At 31.3% G+C, this 16,866-nt stretch overlaps 1 protein-coding gene across 1 annotated transcript; it reads left to right on the forward strand.

Annotated features, from left to right (window-relative positions):
• Window positions 1-7,718: 7,718 nt before the first annotated feature.
• Window positions 7,719-16,866, forward strand: LOC128989798 (eclosion hormone-like). The gene is made up of 2 exons (XM_054411850.1): window positions 7,719-7,762; window positions 15,152-16,866. Exon 2 carries the CDS (start codon window positions 15,163-15,165, stop codon window positions 15,397-15,399), a length of 237 nt encoding a protein of 78 aa, XP_054267825.1. The 5' UTR covers window positions 7,719-7,762; window positions 15,152-15,162; the 3' UTR covers window positions 15,400-16,866.

Below are 16,866 nucleotides of genomic sequence, written 5' to 3' on the forward strand. Positions count from 1 at the left end.
TCCGTAGCTGTCAGACACACAACAATGCTTCAACATAGGTACTAAATTGTTTTTTTTTTTTATACTCTACAAAATCGTTTGAAAAGAAAATGCAAAATCTTATGTTTTTAGGCAATAAATGGGAAAACACAGTTTTTACCCCCATTACCCCCTGTTCCCATAGTCAGATCATGCTGGTTCGCAAACTCGTTCAAATAAATGTAGGTGTACACGTTTATACAAAATTTCATCAAAATCTGGTAATCTTTGCTCATTTGAAGAATGGTGTTTTTGGCCTCTGGGACTAGCACCTCAAAACAAAAAAAGTAAACAGGTCCCTGGCCCAGGTCTCACCATGAGACCTACGGTAGTAGCTTATTCCCTAAATGGGAAATTGGCTAAAACACAATAGTTAAGAATTAAGAGCTCTATAGTGATTGATGTTATTATAAAGGATTACAGTTTGTGTTTACATTATAATGATTTATTGAACAGCTCCCTCTTGGTCTCTTAAGTCAGACATTGCTGATTCAACATTGGTGTTGAAAATTACTTCCTATGCTGGCAGGCAGGCATAGCTGTGCATAGCTTATCAGTAAATTGAAACATACTCACACACGACCACATACACAGAAATTACTCAGAATACCACTTTTCTGGGCTCAGGGAGACCCAAAATGAATACTTCCATACAAATCTAGAACTTGAAAGTTTTGGTGATAAAAATACTTTCTCCATCTACCATGAAGAGAGGGAGAAAGTAAAAATGTAATGGCTGAAAGATAGTTTTATAAACCCATTTACATACTCCGACAAATTCTCTTTTGTCTTGTTTGTCTTAATAAATATTGTTGTTGTTTGATAAATAATAAATAAATAAAATAATATAAAATAAATAAATGAAAATATGTTTTTTATCCGCATTTTTAATGTTATTTTACCTCAGCTAGTAGTTGTCTATTGATCTCAAACATCCCACATACATTGATGGTTACAGGACAACATTGGACTTTCTTCAACATCAGCTCTACCTTTAACCAGAAAATATAAATATACAGTAGAAGTTTTAAAATATATTCAAGCATGTAAAGTTTACACATAACATTCCTTATAAGAAATAGAAACTTTATTAAGTTGTCTAGTTGTAATATTTGTTGGCTTGCTCTGTTGTATCTCTGGTTACATACGTACAAAATACAACATTTTAGAAAACGTTAAATCAATTTGTACAAAACGACTTTACGACCATTAAGTAAATTGCTTGTGATATGTCAATCACCGTCCCTGTTATCTGGTACTTTTGAATGAAAAAAAAGTAGTTACATTTCTTTTTGTACAAATAAAAATAAAACCAATGCAACAATAACTTTAAAAACTAATTCTAAAATTAATAAAGTGGGGCCTCAATGATTTAAAATTTTTATGAATTATTAGGGCCTATTGATAATAATTTAAGTTGGGACTCTCGTCCAACATGTTTGTAGGCGAAATTTTATAAGGTTTGTATGCTCTTCGAACGATGTTCTATGTCTGTGATCACAGTCTAAAACTAGTGTATTATGCTTTTGTACATTCTTTTATATCATACGGAAGTAGTGTGTACGGAGGGACCTCAAAATCAAATCTTGATCAAATACTTTTGTTACAAAAGAAAGCCATTAGATTAATGCTAAATTTAAATTGGATTGAAAAAGTAAAATATATTTTTTCTATCTTGGATTTCCTAACAGTTTTTGGAATTCATATATATATATGAGACAGTAAAATATACAAAGTAGCATAATTTACCAGAAATACAGGACTACAGTACTGCCAGTAATAGATATAATACCAGAAATAATGCACAATATGTTATACAAAACAGACATAATTTGGAATTAAAAAAACACTGTTAATAGAGGCCTTACATCATAGACAAAAAGAATTAGACCGTCAGCTGTGCTGCGGTTACCATAGGTTCTAGCGCACACCGCTAGGAGTAGTTACGTAGCCCTACCGCTGTAGCTACATGGCGCTCCCAGCGGTGTGCGCCAGAACCTATGGTAACCACAGCACAGCTGACGGTCTATATTTGATTCTTTTTGTCTATGCTTAGATATCATTCTAAAGATACCAAAATGAAAGTAAATGCAGAAAATGTTACTCTAAATTAAAGAAATTATTATTACAAAAAGCATTTCTCTCCTTTTAGAGGAATTTAACAATTTGAGATATTGTGAATAGACTTTAAGTTAGATTTCTCACAGACTCTATCCATATTGTACTTGTACATTTATGAATAAAGGAGATTTTGATTTGATTTAGAATTAGGATACTTGATCATACCTGAAGTTGGTCTATATTTGGTAGATTTTCCAACTCGACACTTTTGAGATTACTTACAATTTCTTCTGACTGAAAAGATATTTAATCAACATTTAGAATCCCAAGAAAGTATAGTAAAATTAACAAATCTTTATCAATTAATAAACAAGTTTAATTAATTAGGACAGTCTTGATTATGCTGAAATTGTGAACAGCTGCGTAGTTATGGGAATGGAAAAGGCAAGGAAATAATGGGTAGGCTGATGCACCAGGAAGCACATTACTTAAACCAGGCTGGTAAAAAAAATAATAAAATAAGCATAAATGATCTCTATGATGTAAAATAAGACATATTAATAATTCATCGTTACGAATACAAAGAATAAAAGTGTATTTATCATTTTCTTGAAAGTATAGTTACAGTAAGTAAAAGTATGTTATACAACTACATTTTTTTGAAAATAGAATAACTTCTTGGTTAATATACTTTAATCTTAGAAACCCCAATAAAAGTTTTCACACAATTTGTATCAGTAGACAAACATTTAGCCACTATTTATAACAATTCTATTATATAAATTAATACTACGCAATACACACAGCCTATACTATATGCATGTGCTATGTGCATGTTTAAGTAGACATCAATTGAAAATTGAACCACTAAGTAAATTGAATCTAGCATTACATCAATTTTTAAACATAGCTCGACAATTTGTATGTCAAAGTTATAATAAGTTATGTATATAAATACTTACAGCTTCTGTCATATCCTGAGTGAACTTTATCATCAACAAAATGGAAACAGAACCTGAAAACACTCTAGTAACAAATTGCAAGTAATTTTCATAACTATCAGAGAAATATTGGAAAGTTACCAGTATGTCAATAAACACATATGCGTGGTATAACAAAACATTTATACCGAAAGCATTTTCAAATATAGAAATCACAGAAGAAATTTCACTATGAAAGATTCTGATTGATTGCAGATTGCTTTGCAATTTTCCATCGAGGACCGACTGTAGTTCCATCTTCCACATATACTCTGCCTGTTGAAACAAGTAAGTAAACTCACCGGTGTAGATGATATACAACGCTGGTATAAGAAAACAGATAAACTTTGCTAAGATGATGTAAAAAACCAACCCAAAAGTTACTTGTTTCCAATCTTTGATGAACTTGTTTTGGCTTATGTTAAACACGGGAGAAAGTGTTGAAAGGGCTAATACTATAATTGATAGTAACAATGGCCATTGCTTTCTTGGAACACATGAGTCATAGCATTTCGAGAGATTTAGCAGTTTTAAAGTCAAAGTATAGAACAGATTGTGGTTCCACCATAGAACAAAATACATAATCAAAAAACGTCCAATTCTTAGAACAAAGAAGTTGGAGAAGGTGGTAGTAAAAATAACATCTCTATCAATCCAGACACACCCTACCAAGACAGATGTGCAGCAGAGGAAGCTTATTTTTTGAAAAATACCCTTTTTCAGCGGGTTCCAAAAAATAGGAATAATCCCAACACCCAATAGAATCATTGGAAACGAAAGTACCCTAAGTAAGACCAACATATCTGTACACTGAGTGAAATATTTCTTGTGACTTGGTAATTGACTGATTAATTTATTACCTGAGGCGATAAAATCAGGTGATTTCATCCCCATATCTCTTATACTGCACTTAACAAATTAAAATCCATCAAAACGGTTCCATTAATTAGGCTAATAAGATGGATCTAATTAATTACATTTTGATGTCAGCTTTTGTTGTATCTTAAAACCAACACATTCATAACTTAAATATTTAAAGAATGTTTAGTTTGTATGTTGTTGTTACAAAATGTATATTAATGTATATTATTATAATAAAAACTATTTACACAATTATTTGGAAAAGATCAAAGTACCAAAGAAATTCAATGTATTTGTTTACTTAAATTCATCATAGTATTTAAGAATATGTGTAAATTATTATATTTCAAACAATATATACCAGTACTGTATATGAAAAAATATTAACTTTCTTGAACGATTACCATAATACCTACAGTTTTTAGAAGATTCTGCAGTACAAAACAGGAAACATGTGGTTTGGGGTAATTTTATATTACAAATCTATTATATTATTAAAGTGATACAATCAAATTTTATGTAAACTGTTAAGGTCATTTACCAAATAAAATTATAGGCATATGGCACATCAAAATTAAGCTTAGAGTGTGTAGATATCCCGAAAAGTATTGATATGGACAAATTTCCTAAGGGCTCTGCCCCACAGGCTACGCATGGCATGCTTCCAATGTTTACATGATTTAATTTAATTTAGTTAATGAAACAGCTGGTCAGTACAATGAATTGGTGTTTGTTTATTTACTCGAATAAGATGTTATGTAGATCGAGGAGGGTTGTGTTTAGTTTTAAGGGGAGTCCGAGGTCCTATCTTTAGTAATGTTAACTAAATGTCACTTTTCTCAGGAGTTAGAACAGGTAGGATAGTGAAACTTGGTATACTTTTATATTAACTAATTAACTAGTCACAGACACAAGAATTTTCATTTAAAATAAAAAATAACTATTTTATGGGTTTTTATAGATTTAAAAAAATTTGTTTCAAAAATAAAATTTATTATTTTTTTACTTGCTCCTACTAAAGATATGATGAATTCCTTATGTCTGTGTTTAGAATAAGTCACTAAGACCACATGGTAAAAATTTCACAACTGTATGTATTACCAGTCCTGAAAAAAATGACATTAAAGTTTAAAAAGTAAAGTTGCGGAAATCGGCAAGAAAAGCCTCCAAGGGTCAATCAAGGGCCTACTAGTTTTACCTTTAAAACGTTACTGCAATGTTATGGAAAATATATTTTTTTATACATTTCTAGGTTAGTAATCAAAAATGTAAGTATACCCTTTTTAAGAAGAAATTCTGTGATATAAAAAGAACATAAAAAGTAAAAATTAAAAAAAAAAAATAAAAATTTCGACTTTGACTCCCCTTAAAGTGAGGTTGTATACGTTTTATAGAGTATTGCTCAAAGTTTCATTTTTTAACTTATATGGTAATCTACATGTGAAGAGGCTTGAATAAAATTGAAGAAAATGGTCAAGGGACACAACATTTAATATAACTAGAAAACGAGTGAGTTTAGGACATATGCTTATAGGAAATTTTTTACGTGTTTTGACCCCAGGAACCATTTCCTGAAGTTTGTCAGGGTTCCCGTGAAACACTATTGTATTTCACACTGATATTAATTATTACTTACTCAATTATTACTTATTTATTATTACTTACTTTATCTATTTCAAAATTAAGTTACCAGTTCTTACCAATGTCAACTCAACACTATTGTAAAATGGTGTTTCCCGTGCATGTCATAAATAAATAAAGTTGAACGAATGGTGTATTAGTATTAGTTGCAATTATGTTTTTTATTGTTCCAGCTATACCTGTTTAAGGTATTCGAACTCAGTTTCCAATAGCAAATTCTAATTAAGTTCCCCAAATGCTTAACTCTTGTTAGTAGTTATGGTAGGAGAGGATTTTATGGAGAATTGATATGAATTTGACAATTTTCATGTATGTGTGAGTGTGATTGTTGGTGTACATGTGAATGAAAGTTTAGGGTTGGTGTTTGTTATTATAAGAGAATGAGAGATTGAAAGAGAGATTGATAATGAAAGAGAGAGAGAGAATGAAAGAGAATATGGGGAAGGAAGAGGGTAATGAAAGAGAGAGGGATAGAGAATGTGTGGGGGTGGGAGTGAAAGAGAGAGAGAGAGAGAGTGAAAGAGAAAATGGGGGAGGAAGAGGGGTATTGAAAGAGAGAGAGAGAGAGGGGAGATAGAGGAGTGATAGTGAGTGAGAGAGAGAGAGTGAGAGAGAGAGGGTGAATGTTCATGATGATGATGTCTTTGTGGGGGTTCCTGTTATTGTTATTGGTTCATGTGAGTGTGTGTTTGTGTGTGTGTGTGTGTATATTTGTGTGTGATTGGGTGTGTGAGTGTGTGTTTTTATTACTGCTTTATTCTGTATTACTTGGTATAGTATATTATCAATTACTCTGTTACAGGTGTTGTACATTTTAGCGAATTTCCCTATAGGGAAGTAGCTATTACCGTAGGTCTCATGGTAAGACCTAAGCCCGGGACCGATTTACTTTTTCATTTTGATGTCACCAGAGGCCAAAAACACCATTCGTTCAAATTTTTATATATCTATATATAGAGATATATATATATATATATATATATATATATATATATATATATATATATATATATATATATATATATATGTGTGTCCATCCGCACGATAACTTGAGTAATTTTTGTCCGATTTTGATAAAATTTGGATTGAAGGTGTAAGGCGGGATAAACTTGAATGAGTTCGCGAACCAGCATGATCGGACTATGGGAATGGGGGTTTATGGGGGGTTTTATGGGGTGAAAATAGGTTTTTCCCATTTTTGACCCTAAAAACACAAAATTTCACAATTTCTTTTTAAACCATTTTGTAGAGCTTAAAAAAACAAATAATTTAGTATATTGAAGCGTTATTATGCGCCTAATTGTTACGGAGAAAATTTAAAAAAATTGTAATTTTAAAATTCCCTTGTTATTCTTATGGAGAATAAGTCAACTGTTGTAGTTTGCTTGTTTATGAACATATTTTGATCAAATTTGGAAAATACATTAATTTCTTACTAAACCACAGTACCTTTTAATATTTTACATAAAAAAAACTTGTTTACCCTCCCTGTTGCAGCAAACCTAAGTACTCATTAAACTAATTCTGTTTAAATAGGGAATAAATGTGATATTTTTAAGGAGACATTTTAGTTTAAATCCAATCAGGCAGATGGAAATTCGCTAAGTCTGCAGGTTTGCTGCGGCGGGGGTATTAATGGATAGTAGTATGTTTTTATAGTTTGTAAAATTAAAAGATTTGGGTAAATTCTTTAGTCGTGGTATGGTATCTTTCAATGTCCTGTACCCGTATGTTTTACTTCTTACTGTAACGAATTCTAGAATGGGATTCTCTCTCTCACTCCCACAGCCACACATTCTCTATCCCTCTCTCTTTCATTACCCTCTTCCTTCCCCATATTCTCTTTCATTCTCTCTCTCTCTTTCTTATCAATCTCTCTTCCAATCTCTCATTCTCTTATAATAACAAACACCAACCCTAAACTTTCATTCACATGTACACCAACAATCACACTCACTCATATATGAAAATTTTCAATTTCATTTCAATTCTCCATAAAATCCTCTCCTACCATAACTACTCTTGTTCATTGACCCTCGTCCGAACATCCTCCAGACTCAGCTGACGTAGTTAGCTGTGCTGAGTGGACGAGTGGAATCCTGCCGTGTGGTAATGTTAACGTGGTTACTGGCTAGTATATAGCCAAGCACCAGCGGAGCCCAGCATTCCTACATCTCACACGACTCGGGCACACTACCAAGGTAACTCTAGCTTGTACACTAGTCCGTAGTCAGGTTGCTCAATATGTGTTTGCTAATTAAGTTTCTGAAAGTAGCTCATAAGAAGCTCCACAAAAAGTGAATATTTTTTATAACGTTTTCTTGAATAAATGCTACATTAGTACAAGTGCCACACAACATGTTACTATAAATCGTACCTGATTACAGTTTGTGTGTACAAAGTAAATAAACTTTTCGTTAATTACAACAATTATAGTTATGTCTGTAATTAATTCTATATGGTTTATTAGCGATTATGTGAACATATAGGACTTTTTATTATGGGTCCAATCAGCTTTATTGAAACAATGATCTTAGGGAAGTTTCTTTCCAGCTGTAACTCTATGACAAAGCTATAGTAACTCAAGCGTTACACCTTGATTGTAAATAACTAATGAAATATAAATATTCTTCTAAGGTTAATGCATTTCTTACCTAAACATCCTTGAATTCAGAATAAAAAAAAAATAAAAAAACCTACGTAACGGTACCTATAAAGTTATTTTATATCCATAGTTGCTTTTAATTATATTGTAAATAACCCTATAGTTAAATTAAGTTAATTGATAAAAGAAGTTGGCAGTTGTAGTAAAACAGTTTGTTAAACAAATAAATACTTATTCATTGTAAATACTTCGCCATCTCTCTAAAGTATATTTTAGTGTATCATTAACTTTGGGAACTGAAAGTAGAATTCTATTGTTGAATTTAAAGCCTGTTTTGACGTGAGTTTCTGGTTGTTTTGTTTAATATATACTTTACTTTAAAGTAAAGTATTAATTCGAATGTACTGAATCCAAATAAACAATTTAGCTCCTTTTAGGTTGAATTTTCTCCTAATGTGCAACACCCTTCAATTTCAATAACAATAATAGAGAAAAAGCTAAAATTTGCAACTATATTATTTTATTTAGTTAAAATCTTGTTTTAGTTGGCAAAATAACCAAAAATTAATAGTACACAAAAAATAAACTCTCCACATAAGTCTCAAGGGATCCTTAAAACGTCTTAAGGACATCCCCATCATCATGATGATACCTAGCAAATCAAAATGAATGGTTATTATTTTTTACGAGTGTTTAATCTATGATAGAGCTAAGCCATGAGCAGTAATATTTTGAAAATCATGTAACTGATTTAATAAGTTATTATATTGTTATGAATTACCATAGATAAAACATAGTATGTTTTACCTATGGAGTTACTATGGCATGCAAGGTCAACATCGAAAAACCAGTTATATTTATTATCAACATATAACACATTCTGGGAGGTATTATCATTATATGGTTTTTGAAAAAGTAATATAGGTTTCAAAATAACTGCATGAAAAGTTTTAAATTCATTTTTTACTGTGACAGAAATAGAGTTGAAATTGATTTATTTATCGGTAGGTTAAGCCAGAGATTAAAGGTAATAAGATATAGCAAGGATGTTGTAAGTCATAATAGTTAATCACTCGGGAAAGGATTCTACTTTGTCACAACTCCAGAAACTAATCCATAAAATAGTCCAACAGTGGCCTCTCAACTTCGTTCTTGTCTGATTGACACATTATCTTCTCAATAGAGGACAAATGCGTCTTCATCATTCACGAAACCAATAGGCCTCTACTCCATGATCAGTCTCTATAGGCCACTATAGCATTCAGTAAGATTTAATAATATGGCGTATCTATCCTTACTCATACAATAAAGTACGCAATAATGCTTCTAACGAGACTGAAGTTACGTTAAAATTGGTACGTTACATTAATTTACGTTTACATTATGGTACTCAACGTTTTAGTTGCATTTGAAATTTTCTATTTATTTTTAGATTTTACCAACAATCAGTACAAAAAAGCAAAGATCTACAGTATATGTAACCTATATAGATTGTATACCTATTTACGTATCTGTAGCATATTCTTTCGGTATTATAATCAAAGGATGAAGCAGAAATTGTAAAAATATGTCAAAACGAGAGAGTAACATTTAAGTAACACTAGGACAATAAAATAGGGTGGTCATAAATAATTGGTCATATTTTAAGATTAAATAAATAACCAAGCAACTTAGAAACATGGAAATTATATAATTAAATAACAAATTGAAATCAGTTTCATACAGTAATTGCAAAACAAATAATTATAAAAATGTCAGTAATCGTAAAAAGTATTTATAAAATGTATGTAACAATCCCCTAACCTTTTATTGTAAGTTAAATTTTCTTCTGATATGAGGATCTTTTAAACATGTTGGAATTTCGGCCATACTCTAAACGAAGCCTTCTTCGCACAGTTAGGCTGTTACAAATCTGTTTCATGAATCCAAAGAACACACTTTGCTTTTTTCGCAATAGTCATTTTGATACTGAGGTCAATTTAATGTTTGATTCGTCAAATGCTTTACACATATGGTGTAGAAAGGTCCATTGTTGGTCAGCTGACTATGCCACAACACATGTCATCAAGAAGAAAACATAACTTACACTCACAATTGAGGCGATTTTTACAGACATTAATAACCTTTTACAATTGCTGACATTGTTATAATTATATTTAGTAGTTACTGTATAAAACCAGTTAAAATTTGCTATTTGATGAAACGAATACCATGTTTCTAAGTTGCTTGGTTGTTTAGGTATTTAATCATGTGTACAATAATTTATAACAGGAAATTAAACACATAAAAAACCTGACTTCAGATTTTTAAGCAATTTTATTTATTATTTTCATTTATTACATGCACGGCAAGCGCCATTTTACAAGAGAGTTGATTTGAGATTGATAAAAATTAAATGTGACTTAAGTGCGATTTATTAAAATTAAAATAATTATTTAAAAAAAATTATTAAAATTAATAGTTATAGTGCGATCAATAATTAAATATTAACAAATATGAAATTATAATAAATAATATGAAATACGATAACAACACAATTTTGATTAATAATATGCATGATTTACTGGACGTAACAGCTATACAGGCATGATGCGCGAAAAACAATATAAATAGACAATTTAACAACAAAAACAATTTTAAATAGACTATCAACAACGAAAAATACATAACAAATCATTTTGAACAAGACAATATAGATCATTTTTACAACAAAAACATTATAAAATAGACTATTTAACAACAAAAACAAAATAAATAGAACATTTAACAGTAAAAACAGAAAGAGAAACAGATGAGTGACATTATTAACCAGCTAAATTAAATTATTATTTAATTATTATTATTAAATTATTTTAGCTTAATTGATTAAGTTATACAGTCTTCAAAGTACACAGTATTTCCTTCCATTGTTCACAGTTTGTACCCAGATAAATTATGTTTCTAGCAAAATGAACAAGCCTATTTTAGTTTCCTCACCTTACTTCTCTATGGTCTATTACAAAGATAAAAATCATGCATTCAACACTTCACTCGTTACTCATTTTGACCATAGAATATTTGTAAACTATTAATAATTGTAATATGCAAAAAGCAAAGCGCACAATTAAAAATATAACCAAAGAACCATTTAATCACTTTTCACGACCTACACAGGACATTTAAAAGTACCTGTAGGAATCAACAAAGTAGATCCCAAAGATCTTCCTCCAACATGATGCAAACGTAAGCAAACAAAGAGTATAGTCGATAACGGTGTTTCTCCTCAGATTAACGTATTTTGAAGGTGAACAGCAAAAGACGCGCGTCAAGACGGGCAATGAGGAAAGGGAAGGTGAAAGAATGTGAGAAGTCTGGAAAATAAAACGAGGAATAAACAGTGACTGAATAATAGATTAGCATATAGAGCTTCGAAAGGAATTGGGGAAATTGTCACTTTGTAGATGTGTTTTGTTTGTAACGCAATTAAGTAAAATTGTATTTTTTTTAAATCGTTATTTGGATTAGTTTTCAGAACAGTTTTCAGTACATGGCATTACAATGGGTTTATTCTACAGGGTGTTTCCGGATTCTGGCATATTTTGTGGACTTGTTCCCTGGGCTAAGACAACCGTAAAATAACTAAAGTGCCTAGATTTCTGTCTGTCGGTCTGTTTGTGAATTTTATAAATAATTTTATATCTTGGGCATTTTTCAAGATAGAGATTTAAAACTTGGTATGACTGTGTAGTTCTGAAAGTAAAAAAGAACTGTGAAAATTTCGTTCCAATATCTTAAGCCGTTTCAATATGGCGGCCATTTAAAATCTTTAATGCCAAATTCCACGAAAACCGTAAATATTAAGAAAACTCTTTACATTACCAAAAGGATAGAGGATTTTAATACAAATCAAATGAGTCCTTGTTTGTTAAAATCAAAAGAAAAATAACTGAGTTATCAGTTTTTTCCTACATTCGGTTACGCAATTTAATAGGATTACCATGTTCTCAAGTATGGTAAAAAGTATTCTTTTTACTTTCAGAACTACACATGCATACCAAGTTTTAAATGTCTATCTTGAAAACTGCCCAAGATATAAAATAACTTATAATAATCACAAACAGACAGACATAAATCTAGGCACTTTAGACCCATACTTATAAGGTGTTTCATGTTTGTTTTAGCACAGAGAACAAGTCCACAAAATATGTCCAGACAATTCGGAAACACCCTGTATAAAATACTATACTATGTGAAATACATGATCTTTGTCAGTAACAAAGCTACAAAGATCTTCTCACAACATTCTACACTCATCCTTCACTTATATTTGGGTTTAAATACGCACCTAGGTGGCGTCCCCATCTCAATGATTGATAACTCTGCGCCTGCTAAGCAAAAAAAAGACAATTAAATTTCGCGCAATTCAAGACTAAAGCTTTGAAATAAGAATTATCAGATTATATAATTTATTCGAACAGAACATTTTTCAACTATTCTCGATATTTGAAAAATTCTGTAATTCAAAAAATAGGAAAAATACTTCCTGAAGTTATTGAAAAAATAAATAAAATAAAATTAAACTTCTTACCAGAAAAAACACCAAATTTGTAAAATATCTATAAAACCTACCGTTACTCAGTTTTATATAATACTGATTTTATACGATTTCAAGTACAACCTTGTTGAAATTAAAGTTACGAGAGAAGTCTTAATAATCATGGCTAATAAACCAACAAGGCTTCTGTCACAGAACTGTTATAAAACTTAATTAAAACCTATTATATCTCATCAAAGTTTTCAACTGCGTTATTTTTACAATAGAAATCTTAACGACTTGGGAAAAAGAATTAGTCCAGAAATTTCTGCTTATCAACATGTTTTAATTGGATTGTATTTCGAACGTTTGTATTGAACTATCCATGTATAAGTTATAGAAGAGTACAGTATTGTTAATTAAAAACTCATTTTTTGTTTTGCCGATTTCTCACTTTGTTTATAAATTAATGAATTACATTTATATGGCATTTTACATAACTTATTCAAGCGGTTGATGCAACAAAAAATTTAATTAGTTTATTTCAACGATTAATAATCTAATGAAATATCAATTTTTTTAATAGTAACATATTTTATCCTAATATTTTAAATTCAATTTTCAGAATCCTTATAAATTGTTAAACAAATCATTATATCTTTATTACGTATCTATTCTTTTACAGTAGACATTGTTCTGTAGGGTTGCATAGGCATAGGCATAAAAATGACAGCAAAACAAATAAATACAACAGCATAAAACAATTCAAAATACGCATGACTAACAAATTACGCAACATTTTTCATTTGATTGATTTAGAATCCCATAAAATTAGATCATAAAAACTACTGCGAAAAACTTATTGTATGAATAAATATAATATTCCTATTTATGCTCACTTGTTAGTTTAAACCGTTTAAACCGACTTCTTATCTATATGGACCAGCTGTAGCCAATTTTTTACTAAAAAAGAATGTAGTTGTGTGAGCTATCACAGAATGCACTAGTGTCTAAAATTCTATTTCATACCTTATTTTTTGTTGCTGGAGTAAGTTTTATCTATGCTATAACTCATCATAAGTCATTTCCTAAGTTTGACTTGGTTAAAAATATTGTGTATTCGGCAGAATTTAGTAGTTTAGATCAGCGCAATCTGTAGGTGGCTCACATCAACTAGGACGATTTTGATAAAAAAGCTGGCTACAAATTTAACATGGGGATGGAATGTCTTTAAACATTGTATAATCCGTGCGGTGGTTACATTTATTGTATAGTCAAACTCCCATAAGTAAAATTACAATTTAATTTGTTCATAGCTACTTATTCATGTCACAAGTCAGGTTAGGTTAGGTGATTATGTATAAACTAAGCCGTTGGAACATAAAAACCACACGGAGTTGGACAATTGCCGCGAAGGGCTCGAAGTGACCACCTCGCGGAGTTTTTATAAGCCCGTCCATCAAATATTTAGGCTTAGATTAAACAACAATAGAGTACTAACTATGGGGAAACCCCCATTCTCTATGGATAGAACAATACCTTCATTTTTAGCGAATTTCCCTATAGGGAAGTAGCTATTACCGTAGGTCTCATGGTAAGACTTAGGCCCGGGACCGATTTACTTTTTCATTTTAATGTCCCCAGAGGCCAAAAACACCATTCGTTAAAATTTTTATATATGTATATATATATATATATATATATATATATATATAGATGTATATATAGATTTATATATATATATATATATATGTGTCCGTGAACACGATAACTTGAGTAATTTTTATCCGATTTTGATGAAATTTGGTTTGAAGGTGTAAGGCGGGATAAACTTGAATGAGTTCGCGATCCAGCATGATCAGACCATGGGAACAGGGTTTTATGGGGGGTTTTATGGGGTAAAAATTGGTTTTTCTCACTTTTTACCCTCAAAACACAAAATTTCCCAATTTTTCTCCAAACCTTCTTAAAGAGCTTAAAGAAACAAACAATTCAGTATATCAAAGTGTTTTTGTACGGTTATTGGTTACGGAGAAAACTAAAAAAAATTGTAAATTTAAAATTCCCATGTTATTCTTATGGAGAATATTGTAAAATGTTGTAGTTTGCTTGTTTATGGATATATTTTGATCAAACTTGGCAAATTTATTTATTTTATAGTAAGCTATCAATATTTTACTAAAAACACACTACTTTATTAGTTTCCTTGTAGCAGCAAACCTAGGTACTCGTTAAACCTAATGTTATTTAAATAGATCAATTGAAAATCAATTCGGCCAAATGGAAATTCGCTTAGACGGCAGGTTTGCTGCGGCGGGGGTATTAATGTTAACCGCTGTATCCAATTTTAGAGTAAAACTTAGAATTGTTGGTTTGAGCCACAATCAGGGTGAACTGATTTCAATTACTAATTTTTCATCAGACCAAACCACTTTACTCAACTTGTTCAATCAATTCACTATAAATTTCCAGACCGCTCCAAGATGGCGCCCAAGTCCCTAGTGTGCCTGTTGCTGATGGCCGCTCTGCTCCTCTCCACTTCGGCCAACCCTGTAGACATCGGCACGTGCATACGCAACTGTGCACAGTGCAAGAAGATGTTCGGAGTCTACTTCGAGGGCCAGCTTTGCGCGGACGCTTGTGTCAAGTTCAAGGGTAAACTGGTACCGGACTGTGAGGACGTCGCATCCATCGCTCCCTTCCTTAACAAGTTTGAGTGAGATGAGGAAACCCGCCCAACCTTCAGATGCTTGAGAGCTTAGTCTTTGTGGATGTCTGAGTCGTTTTCGTTCCCACGCTTCGCTGAGTTGTCCACTGTCTTTAGTATTTCGTGACACATTGTGTGAAAGAGAGAGGAGAAGGTGAATCTTAACATGTTTTGCTGTTCAAATCAGCCTTTGATATCATTTGGGAGTACTCTACGCAAAGAATGGATTGGGTTCCTTACAATTGCAGGAACCAAATGAAGGAAATCAGACAATCTGATTAAACATGTCCTTCCCTGTGAGTATTGATTGACAAACCTTCAGTTTGTTTATTGATCGGTACAACTTTTATTATCATTTAGGCAGTTTGTGAAGATTCCTTTCAAATTCCTTTCGTATACTTTGCAATTCTCTCTAACGTTTAGAAATTCTGCATCTAGAGTAAACAAACAAAATTGTACAATTACGTTCGAGAGAGTGTTGTCAAGGACCACGAATTCCGATATTTTTGTCTATGTAGATATAGTAGAAATGTAATTTTACCAAGACGTAAATGTAAAAATGGCAACACTGCTTGGGTGCCATATCGCGAAAAGATCTTCGAAGGATGAGAACCTTGGGGGTTTTAGTATGTCTTACTATAGGTACGTGCTTAGTAGTCTAAAAAGGAAACAGATTTGTAAATATCCTAAAACTGATGTAATATTTACATTTATTTATTTATTTATTTTATTAGCTTCTTTTCCTCCACAAAGATGTACAATGGAAAGATATACCTAATCTATGAAATTTTTGTGTAAAAATGTTTAAGTTATACCAAATGTGGCATATTATTATAAAAAATGTTATGCTGCAAGACTGATAAAAATCATGAAATGTTTCTCATTAGTTTTAAATTATTTATATAATTCCATTTAACTGTGAATTTTGTGTGTTGTATATTGTTTTAAAATTATTGTAATAATATTTAATATACTTTTGTCCAATATGTGGTTTCTTGTAGACAAAAATTCAAAAACAGTGAATGTTAAAATACTGTAAATGTCGTGTTAAGAAGTAAAAATGAGACCAAACCGATTATGAAAAATTTATTTATAACGCAAAATAGGCCATGGCATAATTCTTTTTTATTACAATCATTTAAATAAAACTATTCATAATCATTAATGATACATCTACTATAGTCAATTACTTTTCATGTGCAATAAATGAATAAATGTGTAAAAGTACCATACCTAAATGATCTGGTAATCTTTTTATGGGGTTGTATGGGGTTACATCACCCATATATCAGGGTATACATTAACCCCATATGCCTAACTTTTACCCTTATCATACCCATCTCAGCCTATTATTTTCTTATTTATTTCCCACAGGCCCACAGGACAATAATTATTTTAACTAGGGTTCACGCTTTAAACGAGCATTCATTTTGCCTTAATGTACCAACTTTGTGACAGTAAACCTAACTGTTATTGTGTA

This window comes from Macrosteles quadrilineatus, unplaced genomic scaffold (assembly GCF_028750875.1).
Source record: "Macrosteles quadrilineatus isolate MER2022 unplaced genomic scaffold, UCM_ALF_1.0 Scaffold_3__2_contigs__length_128488019, whole genome shotgun sequence".
Lineage (NCBI taxonomy): Eukaryota > Metazoa > Arthropoda > Insecta > Hemiptera > Cicadellidae > Macrosteles > Macrosteles quadrilineatus.